We start from the raw sequence: 17,709 nt of genomic DNA, 5'->3' as shown, positions 1-17,709 counted from the left end.
GGCTTGGCAGCAACTGGGAAAGAACTACACAAAGGCACTCTGGAGCTGATCTCATCTTCAGGGTAGCACTGATGGCTGAAACCCTTTCTCTGTTACACGTCCACAGGGAGTAACTGGCAGGGGTGCTCAGCAGTGTGCCCCCAGGGCTGTAGGGCTGCAGTTCCCTGCTGCCCACCGTTGGTGAGGTGGTATCTCTTGGCGTTGCTGCGCAGCCAGCTGATGGCCAGGTGAGCCGACTCCTTCATGACGTCCCCCAGCTGCCCGGTCAGCGTGAGCTGGCCCTCCCCGTCCATCCTGCTGGCCTCCACAAACATGATCTCCCCTCCCAGCGGTGTCCAGGCCAGCCCTATGGCCACCCCGGGCTGGTTGAGCCGCTGAGACACCTGAAGGGAAACACAGCAAGTGGATTAGGAAACAGCCATTAAAAAATTGCAAAAACAATTCAATAGTTGGCTTTGAAACAACTGTACCCCATCGAAACATTAAAGTTAAGCCAAGTGTCTGATCTCTTATATTTTAATTTATTATTTAATGCAGCAGTAGTTCTGGATATGTGTAAACACTAATTACACAACAGGAGCTGTATGTGGCAGCTTAGCTTAAGGCCATGGCAAACATCTAGGTGTGTCATTCTTGAAACCTTCCCCACCCCCAAAAACACCATTGGAATCTTTCTCCTCAAAGGACTTCAAGTCTATCCTGACTGAACGTTTATGTGACTTAGCCCAGTTGCTGGAATGTGTCTGCCCTGACTGTTAGTCCTGCGACAAAGCCAGTTTTGCTCCCCAGTGTTCCCTAGAAGCCTTTTTAAAGGTGGTGCCATTGCCTGAGCTGTGGCCAGCCAAGCCCTCGATGCTGTTCTCTGCAGACATTTACAAACACTTTGAACAGCAGAAACAGGAATGTGTTCCCAGGCCAGGCAGAGGGGACACCTGACAGAGTCCCTTTAGGAGTTACAAGCAGCCAAGCAATCAGCAGCTACACTGGCAGCCAAAGCCAAGGAAGCCAGACAGCCCCTCCTGGCTCCCTGGGGCTCTCCCTTACCTGTGCACTGGCATCAGCATCCTGTCATTTGCTTTCATTAGCATGATTTAGCTAAGAAGGCTCTTTCTTTTTCCAGCATTTAAGAAAATCGTACAGAACTTTGTGTTTCACTTTTATGGTATCAAAATACCTCACCAAGAATTCTCATCCTTGCTAACATCAGTTTCTGTATCTGCTCCCTGTGTGTTATAAGTTACAGCGATTTACTCTGATTATTTTAGTAAATGCTTAGTAGCTCAGGTTAACAAAGTCAGTTCATCCTGGTCACACTGAAGTCCAACAATGCTGGAACATTCCCCTTTGCACTGGAGACAATGCTATTTTGGCAAACCATCCTCGTTTCAAACATTACAGGTGTGATGAACAAAATTAACTGCTCACACCTTCTCTCAGCCCAAAGCAGCCATTAACAAGGTTTGTTGATTTGGGGATTTTCTTTCAGTTTTTTTAGACTGTACTCTGGATCAACTGAAAACAGTTTAGAGACTGTCTGAGAGCTCAGGGACAGAACACAGCAAATGGGACAACAAATCAAAACCCAAATGCTTCTATAGACTCATCACTTGGAACAGGTGCCCTCTGTCCTCAGACTCGGCAGGTTCCTCCTCCTACTTTCACAGGTCAGGTGAGATTTGCTAAGAGAAACTGGCTGTGTAGTAGGTGCTGGTCAGCTTTGGACCATTGTTCCTTGCATTACCTGGTGCCTCCAAAGCCAAGCAACCTCTCCTGCTGTCCTGGAGTGACTGGACCACCCTCCTCAGCTGAGCCTTCACTGAGCTGCTGACAGGCACACGTGGCAAATGGCCTGGCAGCTTTGGGATGTGGCAGCAGAAAAGCCCCTTGGAAATCCCCAAACAGCCAAAGCCACAGAACCCCCAACACTCAGAAGAAAGCACACTGGATTACATGAGACACCCACAAAGTGTTACAGAGAGCCCCACAAGACTGAATCGCTCCTGGCACCTCTGAATAATTTCTTCTCACCAAAAGTCAGATGAATTTGTGTTAGAATAAATCCTTTCTTACACTTTCTGAACAACCTCAATTAAAAATGACCACTCAAATCAGCTGATGAGTGGTGATGCCTGTCAGATGATGAAGATATGAAGATGCCACTGACCAATGGAGTCTCAGAGTTTGAAAATTTTTGTAGATGAGACCAAACCAGCTGTGATTTAGCTGTACCCTGAGTACATGAACATACTGTCAGATGCATTTTAGCTGCCTGGGTGCTGCAAAATTTAAGATTTAACATTCAGCATAGTCATTTATTTTAGAGTATTTCAGGTTATCATCTGCAGTTCTGGAGCTACACCAAGTCAGTGTAATGGACAAGAACCTGGTACGTCCCCGATTCACAATGGGAAGAGGAGAATCAGTTCAGTCATTTGCTGGCCTTTAGCACATTTGTTTTCCTTCCACAGGTTCTCCCAGCCTGACTGTACCAACTTTTTTCTTCTCTTCTGATTCATCCCTTGGCAAATCACTGCTGGCAAAGCACATTAACAGTGGCTTCCCTCTGAGGGAGGAGGATTTCCCAGAAATATCACCACAAGACTGATAGTTCTTAGATAAAAATGCCAATTTAAACCTGTATTTTGGACAGGTTTTGCTTCTGAAAGACACCCTGTTTTTTTTCACTGATTAGAATTGTGCATGTGCCATGAAACAGAGACATTATTTTATAACATCTGCAGTTTCATTCCCTAGAACAGGCCATTTCCCTGACCTGCAGCTTCTGTCCCTTCAACTTCACTTAAGGTATCAGGATACAAACCAATCCTGATGGGCCTTCCTGTGGTGCCAACAACCTTCGTTACTCAAGCAGAATTAGGGGTTGAAAGAAAAAAAAAGGTAAAAATCCCCAAAACACCAACTAAAATTCAAGCCAAAAATACAAAAACAGTTTGTTATAAACCCACTGGATATGTTAGAAACCCTTTCCCCCAGAAGTGTGCTGTGCTGAAACATTCCATTAAATCTTCCGCACTTCAAACTGTTGAGATTATTCTTTCAAAGCCTCACTAGGTAATTTATTCTAACATTTGTTCTATAGGGAGACACATAAGATTATTTATTTGTGATAAATTAATTAATCCAGCAAGTAGGAGCTGAATATTCTGTCACATCTTCCTGCTGGGAGAGCTATGAAGACAATAACTAAGCAGTGCCCTGGAAAGGTGAAAGATGAATACCTGTAAATACTCAGCAATTCCCTGAAGGACAACTGATCAATTAAGTCATGCCAGGTTTCAGTTCCATTTGCTCTGCCTCATGCAGGTACTGACACAGTGGCTGCCTCCACTGTGCCTCTGTTTCAGCTCTGATAAATGACATAACGCAGCCCCCAGGGTGAAGCTCTCAAGCCAGACCCAGCCCGTGACTACAGAGCAGAACCCAGAGCAACCAAACTCAGAGCAGAAACTCTGCTCCTCCAGAGAACCCTGAGGGGACTTGAGAAAATTCTAAAGAATAACATATTAGCTGGGAAAATTCCTTAAAATAGGAGTTATGTTGTTATCTGAGCATTTTACATGGAAAAAAACCGAAGTGTGTACTGAAAAATACTCAATACAGCAAATAGCACATGAAAAGAAATCCTGGGCTGCTTGGGGAACTGATCTGTGTGGATTCATCTCTACTTCTATTTATGCACTAAATTTGCCTTCTAAATATGGAAATGTTAAAAAAACTTTTTGAAACAGAAGTCACAAGCTTCTATCAGTCTTAGTTTAGAGGCCAGCCGATCCATTATATGCTTATCTGCAAATTTATGGCATCTATTGCAGACCCCACAACAAATAAACAAAAAACCCACAAAAGATAAACCCCAGCTAACACTCCTGTATTTGTACACTTTAAATTAAGAACCACACTTCAATTACTTAATCCTACAGCAAAAAGACAAAATAGCATAAATTATTTTCTAACACAGCCACACTACCAAATTTAAATGAATAATCAACTCCAGAAACAAAACTGATACCAGATGGAACACCTAAGAAAAGTCCCATATTAGCACTGAATTCTTATATTTCTGTGATCTTTCTGTTGGGTAGAGAGGCTTCTGAGAGTTGGAAAGAACAAAAATAAGTTGCTGACAATTCAGTCATTTGGCTAAAGAGTAAATTCTTCTAATTTCTGAAAGTAAAAAACTAGATCACCAAAGAACCCATGTGAATGCCTCAGCCCAGAGTCACCAGGCACTGGCCTGCTGGTCATTTTTCTTCCTTGCCTCCCATTCTCCCCCTGTTCCCATCACCATCCTGTCACAATCCATGGCACTGTCTCCTTTCTGTTTGTTTCCTCATTTCTGTCTCTTCCTTAAGAATCTCTTCCATGATAAAATCTTCATATCCAAAACTCTCAAGTTCAGGTCTAAAAACTAATTCATTCCTTAACAATCATTCATCTTATCCTGCTATCCCAATCACCCTGCCCTCTTTTTGTTCTTCAAGTCCCACTGGAAATCTGGCTTTCTGATTTAGGAGAAAATAATGTTAAGAGGACAGTTCTCAGCAACAGAGAACAACTGCACTGTCACGGGTGAAATAATCCCAAACTAACAAACTACTTTAAGTGATGGCATTTCCATAGAACAGAGCAAAATACAGATGGGGGAAAGCAAAAAATCTGAAATATGCCTATTGAGGAGCAGAACTGGAGGTGCCTGATTGATCATAAAACATTTTAACAGCTAAGAGTCACATTAACCTAAAGAATGTGAGAACTTCTGGTGCAAACTGAAGTGGTTTTAATACCCAAAAATGCTGCCTGGCTTTAAGGAGGTATGAGGAACAGTCCTTAGCACAGCTGCTGCAGAGACAGGATTCCTGGGTTCTACTTTTGGCTTCTTTCCCAAGACCACCAAACATCCCCCAGACAAAAGCAAAATTGTTTCAAACTGAAAAAACACCACCACATTCTTCAGCACTGCTGCAGGAACCTTTGCTAACAGAAAAGTCAGGGCATTATGTAATTTACGTACCTTGAATTAAAAGAAAATAAAAACTTCTTTAGGTGAAAACACACATTGTGGAACATAAAGAAACACAGTGATGCTATTAATGTATTTTGAAGCTGTGAACATTGCATAGACTCAGTCAACAGCAGTAATTGTATCAGCCAGAAACAGCATCAAACAGAAACAAATGAGATGTTACCTCCATGTCATACATGGGGGGGCCCAGGATATCTTTCAGAGCATGGAAATCAATTAAAATCGGCATTTCAGGTGGCAGAGCCAGGTCAGCTGTGTCACTGAGGGACTCTGGTTTGGCATCTTCTGTGACGTGTTCTTTGCAATCTAAAGGAAGAAAATCTAATTTAGGATTTGTAGTGGCCTTTCCTAGACAAAGGAATTTTTTAAACATTGTGATAGAGAAAAATAAAACATGCAATGAAATGCTCAGTAAGTTCAGGAAAATGTGCTCAAACCATCTCTCACAAAAATCTTGTCAAATTAAAGATAATATGGCATGAAATGTAATTATTAAGCCTAAATATGTTCTAACTGTTCATCAAAGATAAAATTAAATCTAGAGCACTGACAGAGATGCAACTCATCAGCTTAAGTGCATTTTAAATTAATTCAAATAGCAAAACCCATTAGGCTCATTTAAGACTTTACATTTTTTACCAGATTTGTGCAGAAAACCAGTGTTACACAGAATCAGAATAGTTTGGGCTGTAAAGGACCTTAAAGGTGATCTTGCTTTAAGGTCTTGCAGTGGCACCTTCCACCATCCCAGGCTGCTCCAGGCCACACCCAACCTGGCCTTGGACATTTTGAAGGGATGGGGCAGCCACAGCTTCTCTGGGAGCCTGTGCCAGGGCCTGCCCACCCTCCCAGGGAAGGATTTATTCCTGCAGGAGGAATCATGTGGTGTAATACAGAATGTGCAGCTGAGCAGGGCAATTCTGTCAGTGCAGGAACTCCTGTTCTTTTCCTGCATGTTTACAACTCTGCCCCAGCACAGAGCACCTCCAGGGCAGTTCTTGCAGCACGGGCTCTGATGTGACACTTCTCACGTTGATCTTTGTCTTCTATGACTTTTATGGCTTTGTTCAATCATAGAAGGGTTTGGGTTGGAAGGGACCCTTAAAGATCATCAGCCCAACTCCCCACCACGCAGAGGGACACCTTCCACCTACTCAGGCTGCTTAACTCACAAAACTGACATCTCCTGTCTGTTCAATAGCCAGCTCAGAACAACACCTACAGGCCTTGTTCAGTGGAAAAATCTCAATTTCGGTGTACAACCTGTGGCTTTTGTCTTGAAATACCACACACACAAAGGGCTCTGTTCTTTTCTTTGTTGAAAGAGATATTGCAAAGGTGCCATGCTCAGTAACCAGTAGCAGCAAAAAATTCCTCCAAGGTCCAATTACCAGACATTTTCAGAAACACCTACAGGCATGATATACTCTTCAGGAGGGGCTATAAAACTCCAGCAGCCTGACACTTTTGAATGCAATATACTCAAGTGTCACCCAGGAGGGACCACACAATTAGAGCAACAGTTATGGGTTCAGAAGGGGGCTCTTCCCTTACTTCACTCACAGCACGAGTGGATTTCTTTCTTACCTGTACAGTGGCTTCCTTAGCACAATTGCTTTCAAATTTCTGTTTTCTCTTTTCATACAGAACTGAACTATAACAGGATCATGTCAATGTCAAAGTCTCACACCCAGCCTGCAGAGGAGCTGTTTGCATGACTGAGCTCAAGAGGTGGCAGTCCCTGGCAGGGACTGACACTGCACGGGAACCCAGGGACAATGCAAGCAGGGAGTAATTTCCCCACAGAATCTGATCCAGGTGCAAGAGGCTTTTCAGCATTTCTCAAGAGCCCAAAGCAGTGTTTTAGTGAAACATCTATCAGACAAATGAAGAATGCCTGGACAATCCAGCTGTTCCTAAGGCTCTGTGTCTCTCTCAGGGCAGTGCCTCCCTGCCCTGGGGCTGTCCTCCTGCACACACAGAGTGAAGGCTTTTCTTCCCACCCCAAACCCCAGCCTAACACAAATCTGAGGTCTGTATCACACAGCAATGTACGCTGAGCTTCAGGACTCCTGCACCATCTTTTGGATCCAAATATGGGTTGTTTACTTTGAATGCTTTCTAAATTTAGTTTGAAAAGGAGCGTTCTGGTTCTTCCTCTGTACATCAATGCATGCACAGTAACTGAAGATCCAAGAGTTCAAACGAGTACAGAAAAACACAAATCACTGATCTAATCTATTTACCATAACGTGAAGAGGTGGTGCAAAAGCAATTCTCAGAATGGATGAATGAGGATGTCTCACAAGATACAGACTATCCTATTATTAATCCTGATACATAAAGACCTTTTTACAGATAATTTTGTGACTGTGCAATTCTCACTAGTGCCTTGACAGAGCATCAAGGAAAACATTCCACATCACTATTAACACGACAGCAGCAACTCAGCTTTCATTCAGGACTCCAATCTAATAGTTTTTATCCAACAGCCACTAATCTTTCCATTGTACAACTCACTGCTCCATGGCTAAATCCCATTCCTTTACTGCAAACACTGCCTAAGTCAGATGCCTCCTTTTGTTCCAGCATGTCTCTCCGCTTTTGTTAAATTACTATTTTTGTACAAAATAAATTCAAAGACATAAATACTGGCAAGTCTAGGAAACATGATCCTGCATGCTATTCTTGCAATTCAGACTGCAATTTCAACACTATTTGATAATCTGAGATGCAATCCATATTTCAAACCCAAATTGAGTTTAAAACCAGCTGCTTTTGTTCCATACCAAGATTTCACTGCCTAACAAACACAAATGTATTTATTTCACCTAGCTCTGTACACAGCAGAAAAGAAAAACTCCTCATACACAAATCAGGGAATTTGAGGCCACCTGCCCTATTAAAATAATCAGAATCTCTTTTCTTTGAGTTTATCTGATCTAATGGGTAGACCATTTTAGGATCCATAACAGTAACAAACTCCAGACTTTTTCTAAAAATGTTAAATGAAATTCTGGCATTATCTAATTTTCTGTAAAAGCACACAGTGATGCCTCAAAATGTAATTACAAACTAACTTTTTCTTTGAAGGAAAAAGTCATCTTTGTTTATAATCTTTAAACAGGTGCTGACTAAAAGGAATCTATAGACACGAGTAATTAACATTTCCACTAACAATGACAAATACCTGTTCCCTACCTACCCCAGACTAACAGCCATAAACCACAGTACAAGCTAAATGGCATATTTATCTAAAACAAGACACTTAAATTCAGGTTTCCAGAAACAGAACTTCTCATTAGGAGAGCAGCTTAATCATCTTACAGTTTGAGACAAGTTGGCAAAATAAACTAAAAGGTCAAAAAGTGCCCTCACCAGAGCTCCAAACTGCACTAGAGGAACCACCTGCTGCTCTGCTATTACATGTCTGCTTACACAAAACCAGCATGGTATTCAGTTGTTTTAACATTTAAAAACTGGAATACTAAAAATAAACAACACATAGCCCTCCCCAAGTAACCAAAAATAAGTTTAAAAAACAACCAACCAAAAAGATTGTTTATAAAATTTTCCAAGCAGAATCTGCAGCTACTCAAAGATCACAATGTTCTTCAGGAATTTGTCTTTGCAAGTTCCCAAAATAAAACAAAGTTTCACACGTAAATAATGTATTTGTAATAAAATGGACTCTTAAGAAAACATACTGACAACAAACTATTAAATGTAATGAATGATTTAGTCTTAATAGACATTTCATGGCACAAAGATTTAAAAAAAATAAGACTGCTACCTTCTACAGATGTAATGAAAATGAGAGACTACAAAAATCTAAAACATTCTCAACATGTAGCAATTTCTCATTGCCTCATAGAACAGATTTAAATTAAGCACTAGCAACACAATTCTTAGACCCAAAGATTTCCAGCCATTCTTGCTGACCAAGATGGAAAAATAGAAGCCTAACATTTTAAAGTAGTTTTAACGTAACACATACTGATTTGCTGAATTGCTACAAAGAGATACAAAAAAGAGCATCAGTATGATGGACAAGGTTTCAAGTCTGTGGGTAATTAAAGGATAATAACATTCTTTCCCTCTCATCTGACTTAGCAGCAGATACTTCAGCACACAACAGACAGACCCGGAATTCTTTTAGCCCCTCCAATCTAAAAATCCCCCACAACTGCATTTAGATAGAGAAGGATGGGATTGCTTTTGCTGCCAACAGTTCACATTCAAAGCCATAACATGAAACTGCACCCTAAAAGCAACATTCCACTGTCAAATCTTATGCACCAAACTTTTAGGAAGTGTTTCTTTAGGAAAGGAACAATTTCCTGGGACCCTAATCCTGTTTGCACTTACTTACATGGTTAGATTTAATGCTATGCACATTTCTCCCCACAGCATCAGAAAAGTTCTCTTTCCACAAAATAATTACATTCCATCACTTGTGACCTACAATAACAACATGTACTTGAAGCACTTCAATGTGAGGTGTTCATGCAGGAATATTTAGATGAATTAACATGGAAAAAATAACGCTTTAAAAATTATTTTGCATACAAGCCAAACTTCTCAGAACATTTATGCATTTTCGACCTCCTACAGAGAAGTCATTGCAAGTAATTTTCAGAAATTTCAGCAAAAGGCCCACAGTGCAGCCTGAAGAGCTGGGAAGCTCTCTAAGGTCAGCAGAGCTCAGACCTGAGTACCTGCAGTCACACCACCCTGGGACTGATGCTCAGCAGATTTCATGTGTCAGTTCACATTGACCACTTTGGGCAGGCTTGCATTTAATTTAAAACCAAGTGTTTCATCCACAAGGAGTGTAACAAGCTGATCTGTATTGCTGGGTTATGGAAATATTTAAGTATGTTTAAAGCCTTGGTTTCACCATAAACACAATCCCCATTTCATCACTTTCAGTTATGAAATATTACCTGTCCTAAATCTCCCTTCAGGTCTGAATTAGACAAATTGTTTTTGACTCTGGGTTTCAACTGCTGTATCATGATATGATGCCTTAGTGCATAGTTGCTGCATTGTATTCTCAAGGCAGTTGTACTAAAATAGGAAGGAGAGTTTCACATATTTTTGTGACTCCTAGAATTTCTAGTAGTGTCAGAAGACTTGAGGAGTGTCTCATAAATCTGAGATAGTGTTTCAGTGAAGTATCAGATAGCACTGCTGTACACAGGGACGACTCCCCTGAGAACTCTGAAAAATGCTGAAGTTCCCTGTGCAAACTCAACAACTGACACAAACCAACATTCCTGCACTCATCAACTTCTCCAGAAAGCTCAGGAATCAGAGGAGCAAGGAAGGCACTACAGGCTGCCCGTGCATTTCAGTGATGCATTTCTGGGAAGTGCAGAACCCAGGCTGAGAGTCTCCAGCTCTTCCAGGGCAGTGCCCTCCCTTCCCAGAGCCCACCGCCAAACAGTGGCAAAACCCTCATCTTTACAAAGCCTTGAAAACAGGTGCTCTCCCTGGAGGTAATAATCTGATTTAATCGATGTAATGGTGGAAAGCCTGTGATTCTACCACCTAGCGTCCTTAACTCTTACTACAACCCAGCAGCCACAGGCACCATGGTAGGATTTGGCTATGTCCTGGACCAGGTATAAATTATGTTTTAGCAAGCAAGGCAAGCCTGCAGTCTGCTCTCTCCTAGTCACAATTCAAGGCATACCAATGCACTAAATGCAGAGTATCAGTCTCACATCAGCAACACACAAACACAGGAAGCAAAAATGACTTCTAGGTATTTTTATAAAGAAAAAAAAAATCAATAAATAATTCTAAATGAAACTATTAAGGGATGAGAGCTTGATTAACTAATCTTCCAGAGTCATTCATGATATGAAATAAAAATTCATCATCATGACGCACAACTGCACAAATGTCCACTAATCAACAGGAGAAAAAAATGCCAAATAAATCAACTTAGACTACAAGTCCCATTATTTGCATCAACTTGCAAGTATTTGGAGATATTTACAAACTTTGTTTTGAACACTTAGTTGTTTCCAACAGACAGAATGAAAATACAAGTATTTTTTAAAAGGGTCCTACTCATATACACTCCTAGCAAATGACACACTGTAAAAACACACCAGGGTGTAAGCACAGTAAGTACATAATAAAACCCACTTTGCAGACTGCACCATTCTGTACAAGTCTTTATAACAGCGAAGTTTCATTGTAGAGACACCTGTCCGTCAGACTGTCTTTTATTAATAGAGCTTTTTCTCATGGACAGTTTTCACTTCAGAAGTACAAAGGCAACTCTTCACAGCTCATTTATTTCTTAACTCCAAACTGGGTCAACCAAAAATGCCAGCATTTTGCTCACTTTTGAAACACTTGGGTTGCTATTTTCACTTAGCTTTGGTAAGTTGCAAGTCCAGAACTAATTTTAACAGTGTATAATTTTAACAGTGTAAATACCTCAGTTGCAAGCACAGTGCTAATTTTAACATGGTAAATAACTCTCTCACTGAATTGAGATGTCTAATACAGTTCCTTTTTGTTACTTGCCTTAATAATAAAGTGTTTCTTCTTACAGTACCATGAGTTGTGTTCTGAACCTACCTCTTGTCTATTTTACCAGAATGCTTGAAGAGCAGAACAACATCTCTTTTTATTCAGCAGCTGCATTAGACCTCTGAAACACATTTTAGACACAGCTACCTACTTTGAAAATATGACTTGTCAAAATTACCATCCAGAAGGTGCAGTAGCCAGGACACCTGATACTGCCTGCTGCTGGTGAGCTGGACCAGCACAGCCCAAAGGCTCAGCAGTCCAACCATGAAGAGAGCACAGAAGCATCAACAAGTCAGTGTTTGACTTCACAAACTCCATCAGAACACAGAAGGTGGAGAACACACACATAATATAAAAAGGAAGGCATTTGTAAATGTCTTAACACCTCTGCTTTTTAATGTAGATGGGATGATTTAAATTGCAGGATCGCTCATGGATTCAGTCACTGCTACTGTGAGAGCTCACCACCTTTAAGCCAAACATTCAGAGAAAACCAAGCTGAACCTGCTTAAGCAAACACTGCCAAATTCAATATTCTTATATTACAGTTTTCACAGACATTACAGTGATCCCAGTAATCCTCAACAAGATAAAAGAAGATTTAATTTTCAGAAGGGAAATACTGAGCTAGGGAAAAAAGGCAAGGTAAAGCTAAAATACTGTCAAGAAACAGATTCTCAGAGACAAATTATTTAAGTTTTTACTGTGCGTAAAACTCTTTTTCAAACACCCTTCCAATTATTACCACTGCTTGTAAAAATATCCCTTATATTACCTCCTCTAGAATTTACTCTCTGAAAGAGGCAGGCACTGTTGAGACTTGTTTGCTGCCTGGTTTTAAAAGAACAGACAATGAGTCTCCTCATTTGTCCTCCTCCAATCCAGACCAGACCTATTCCAGTAGTACAAATGTTAGGTTTTTTCCACACCAACTACATTGTGGAATATTTCAGAACATCAAACCTACAGGGCCCTGTTTTGTATTTTAAGTCTGTGAGTATCCTGGAGCAAAAGCAAGCAGCCACACTGCAGTTTTCAGTTTCCAGGATCCTCTGAGACCCAGTTGTTAACTGACAGACTGAGAGAATTTCTTGTCACCTGAAATAATTTCAGTCTTCAAAAAACAAACTAATGGAACACACAACACCCTGCTGGATAGATTTTATTAGACTAAAGGTTATCCACATTTTAGAAGTTCAGCCTGAGGTTTGGAGTTTTTCCTTTCACATTTCTAATCTGGCACTGAGGGCTCCTGCAGACATCCAGTGCTGCAATGAGCACTGTGGAGCTCCAACAGGAAATGGCTGAGTACAGCAATACCCTCCATCAGCACCTGGCTGGAACAAAAGCATCTGTACCCTCCATCCTATCTTTCACCAAATACAGTGTGGATGCTCATTTTTGTTAAAGAGAACACTCATGGAGGGATGAAAAAGGAAGCAGTCACCTGTTGTGCACTGCACACGAACTGGATCATGGGCCTGACTTCATCCTTCCCACTCCTATTTCCAGACTAGAAAGAGACCTGCCTTTACTGGTGAAGCAGTTACCTGGGTATTTTTGCTGTTTGAGGGTTTTGTGTTTAGTTTTCTTTCAGTCTGTTTGATGACTGGAAATGATAAAACACTGTCTGTACACATGGGAAACAAGAGCAGACTAACCGAGGCTGCAGTGTTACCAAAGCTCCAAGAGACTTTGAATAAGCATGGTCTTAAAAGGCACATGAAACAATTCTAATTTCAGAGCCCTCCAAGCAGACAATTTTTTTCATCTACAACAAAATAACCAGATTGAGTTCTGAGCTAGTAGGAACTACAACCATGCTTAGAGAAGTGAAAGATTTGCATAAAAAAACCTAGGAAGACATACACAAATCATAACTGCATCTTAAGACATAAAACAGATGCACTAAACTTGTCAATTACCAACTCAGCAGGCTGAAACAACTCAAGTTATGTCCTAAGTAATAATTCAGCACTAAAATTGTACATAATAATAATAATGTCACACTATCTGCCAAGCTTTTGAAAACAAGAGTCCTTAAAGAAAAATAAAACAGGAGAAAAAGTTGCTACATTAGCTTACTAGTGATTACATCAGAGGTTCTCTTTTTAAGAAAACATGCCAAAGATACATACCTTCTCCTTCCCCCACCTCAGCACGATCTGGCTTTGCTTCTTTGTGCTGCCCTTCTGCCACTTTCACAGCCACTGCTCTGCAAATGGCTCCCAGCTTCCGATCCAGGGCTCGCACTCCTGCCTCCCTCGTGTACCTGTGAGAAACAACAGCTGCGCTGGGCTTTGCCAGACAGAGATACCTCAATGGAAACACACTCCTTACTAAACACACAGCCACAAAAAATCACATGGGAAATGTACCAAAACTTTGGACTACTCTAGTACATACGAAAAAAAGAAATTTTTATTGAAATAATTGTGGTTGCTGATAAAATTGTAGATAAATTACTGAGTGGGAAGACATGACTAACAGCTGGTGCCAAACCTTCATGAAATGGCAAGCAATGTCCAATAGCACTGAGGTCTTCTTGGATGCATAAACATTAGAAGGAAGAACTATTTTAAAACTTAAAATACAAAGCTCACTGGAAGCTGAGGAACTGCCTGTAAAAGAATATTTTGTTTTAGTCTATGAACTAAAAGGAAGCACCAGGCAGTAACACTACACAAAACAGCCAAAATACTGGTCATAAAATACTTAATTCATTGAATTCCAGTACACTTTTTCCATTGGAAATGAGCTAGTTTCAAGTTCAAAAGATGTTTTGATCAATACATTTGCTGTCATGTCTAACAAAAACCCCAGTTCTAATGAATAGAAACTATTTATAAACCCTGTATTTTAATTTTTTAAATCTAACTCAAAATCGAAACAAACGTACCCATCAAATCACAAGGAAAAAAGGAAGTGTAATTTCAATTTTTTGTACGAAAATGATAGAAATATAACTTGGTTCTTTAAACTGCATGTTGTCTGCTGCCAAGGCCATGGCTTCACACAGTGCAGCCACACCAGCCTCAGGTGTTCCTGTTTATTCACAGGGCCTTGGCAATTGTGTCAGCACAACTGACTGTGAGCCATACCTGGAGACCAAAAGCAAGGAATTCTCTACAGAAAAGATGTTCCCTAGAAAAGACAAGAGCTAGGGAAAGAGCAATTCCATAAGCTACCAACTGTTGAACTGCTGAAGCTATTAAGGACAATACATATTAAGTATTACCACTTCATAAACTGATTTATAAAATAAGGTCTTTAAATTGAAAGCAATGAACATATTTACCTGGTAATTATGCCCAAAGTGGTTACTTGGGGAATCTGTAGTTGCTGTGGAGTCAGGCCATGTAGTTCAAGCTGTTTAGGAATCAAGTGTCTATGTGCAATTTCAATTTTTTCTTCTTGTGTGTATCCTTCAAAAAAAAAAACAAACAAACAAAACAGCATGTATTTATTAATAAGCTTTTTGCTTCAACTCTACAATATAATCAAATCTCTTATCGTTTACAATTCTACCTGATTGAATGTAAGAAAAAAATCTCCCCCAGCTATAATTTACAAGGCTGTTGGTATGATCCTTTGCGGCTATTCATAACTTCATGCAAACAAGAAGAGAATTTTAATGTTTCAATGACCACATTCTCCACCAGAATTTTAAAAAGATGCATCAGCTAACTGACCATTAGAATACAGACGAATCAGTGAAGGAAAATATCATTACAGAATGTATCCATGTATCACCACAGACCTGGAACTGAATTTACCTGAGTGCAATTCTAAGCAGTATTCTTGTGACAGAGGCCACAGCAGAGGCATCCTGCCTTGTCCCTTCTAATGACCCCACCCATGCACTCCAGACTCCTGGTAGGCTTTCCTTTTTACCTTTTATTTCAGCAAAAACACCCCAAACTTGTTTAAGGATCTGCAATAGCCATGTAATGAAGGCACTGCAGTGTTACCTGGCACCTGGATGACCTCCATTCTGTCCAGCAGGGCGGGTGGGATTGTAGCTGTAGTGTTGGCTGTAGCTATGAAAAGCACTTGGGACAGGTCAAAGGCTACGTTTAGGTAGTGATCCGTGAAACTGTGATTTTGTTCTGGATCCAAGACCTGAACAAGAGTGAACACAAAAGTCACATAATTGTTCAATCAGAAGCAAATAAAATATGCATATTTTTATTATATTCTATTTGGATCTGTCAAATCTGACTTTACAATAATAAAATACGTTGTGGATATCACTACATCCTGGCCTTGCTGGGAGTACTCTGTGACTACATGTCACATCACATGTACAGTTCAAAAGCCACTTCCCCATGAGTTGTTCCTGCCCTTTTCTAGAGGTGCTGCAGCATTCCTCCAGCCATTAAATACATCCCCTAAGCTGCATCTCCATGACCTTTCACATGTGGTAGAGTGGCCCTTCAAGGACTCACAGCAACCTTGGAAAAGCAGCCCATGTGGTACCACAGAACAAGGAGAATTCTCCAAGGTAATCCCTGACTCCAACATTCCCCTGCTGCTGGCAGCTCTCTTACTTGAAGCTTACTTCTTCCTCTCACACCAGCCTGTGAGATCTCTGTTGTGAGACCAAGGGGAAGAACACAATCCCAGCCTTACCTGCTGTCACCAAATCACCTGCCCCACTCTTTCTGCTTTGTCCAGCCTTTATTACTAAAAGAGGAGTACAAGTTCTTATTGTCCATGACATCTCAGGCACGCTCTGACCCTTGGCAAGCCCTGGCCTTCCCAACACAATCATTTTTGTTTCAAAACAACAGAGATGGAACTGAACAAGCACTGCAGAACAAAAACAAACAGTCTGACCAAACTCAAAAATTTACTGAACAGGTAGAACCAGGGCTTCAATAACTGTGTTGTCTTCCTATTGCTTTTAGTACAACTTATGTGTGCAAATGCAACACTTGCCTAGATTTAAGATTAGGTGATAAATATTCAATACATATGTGGAACATGAGGGTACTGAGATGTTGTCCTGTAGATTTTTTTAATAGTGCCACAAATGGGAAGTTCATTGTACACAGCAATGTACTCCTGCTTTTCACATGTGAACCACCTTTGCTTCACATCCCCTTGAAGTACAGCCACACTTCCTTCCCAAATGATGAATGGTCATTGCTACACACCCACACGAATAATTCTCATGTCACAAATAATGGGACCCAAGCATCTCCTGAGAAACAGCACTCTGCTGTCAAAATAACTTATCTGCCTACGCCCAAATGAATGCACACAACATGAATTATAGCCAAGAACAGTGTTGATAATTAAGAAACAACAACTGAATTTGAAGACTTCTTTGATAGTTATAAAAGAAACAATTCTGAATTTTCATTACTCTTAAATTCTCCTCAGGCTTTGAAAACTGCAAAAAATATTTTGAAAAAAAATTATAATCAGAGCAAACTAAAAAAATTCTTCTATTACAGAATGCCAGAATCACAGCTGACTTTCCCAAAAAACAGAATAAATTTGGATTTTATTTTGAAGTGCTACACAGATTTAAGAGCAGTTACACATTCCCCTTAATAGTGAAATCCTAAAACATACTGAAGCATATGCTTTAATTCTGAACCTAGGGCTGGAACTCAGTGAATACCATTGTGCACTGGCTCTAAGCTATTCAAAAGCTTTTCTTACCCTCTTCATTAAGAAGCTGCTGTCATTTACTCCCTTCTTTACAAAAAAAGGCAAAGTATCCTGACAAGTCAAGTCCACTGATGCATAATTCAGAGAGGTGCCTTACCTCAGCCAACCCCCAGTCCAGCCCTAAACTATAGGGAGACACAACAACAGGCAAAGAATGCAAGCACAGCAGCTACAAACTGACTTCAAAATAAGCAGGTCTATACCAAATATTAGCTTCCCACTCAAAGTCTACTCTTGCAAATTTTTCTGAACTGTTTTAAACAGCTAATCCTAATTCGACGTACTCTTTTTTTAAATACTGATATTTCCACAGAATTCTAGTCTATTAGTGAAGTGTTTGCAATTAATTCCAAAGCTGCTGAAAAACAATGTATTCTGACAGACCAAACTGGCATTCTGACACATGCATGATTCTTTCTCTTTCTAGT

The 17,709-nt window shown here is 40.4% G+C and overlaps 1 protein-coding gene across 1 annotated transcript in view; it reads right to left on the bottom strand.

Annotated features, from left to right (window-relative positions):
- The window catches only part of LONP2 (lon peptidase 2, peroxisomal), a 37,723-nt gene that overhangs the window by 4,255 nt on the left and 15,759 nt on the right, over positions 1–17,709 (bottom strand). The window contains exons 9-13 of the mRNA XM_021536112.3: positions 15,571–15,721; positions 14,898–15,024; positions 13,738–13,871; positions 5,208–5,350; positions 176–383 (exon numbers count right to left, since the gene is read on the bottom strand). Of these exons, the coding sequence (XP_021391787.2) occupies positions 176–383; positions 5,208–5,350; positions 13,738–13,871; positions 14,898–15,024; positions 15,571–15,721 (763 nt within the window). The remainder of the gene's footprint in view (positions 1–175; positions 384–5,207; positions 5,351–13,737; positions 13,872–14,897; positions 15,025–15,570; positions 15,722–17,709) is intronic.

Source organism: Lonchura striata, chromosome 11 (assembly GCF_050655825.1).
Source record: "Lonchura striata isolate lonStrDom1 chromosome 11, ASM5065582v1, whole genome shotgun sequence".
NCBI classification, from domain to species: domain Eukaryota; kingdom Metazoa; phylum Chordata; class Aves; order Passeriformes; family Estrildidae; genus Lonchura; species Lonchura striata.
Note: the sequence above shows the minus strand (reverse complement) of the source record. Positions and strands in the feature narration are given on the sequence as shown.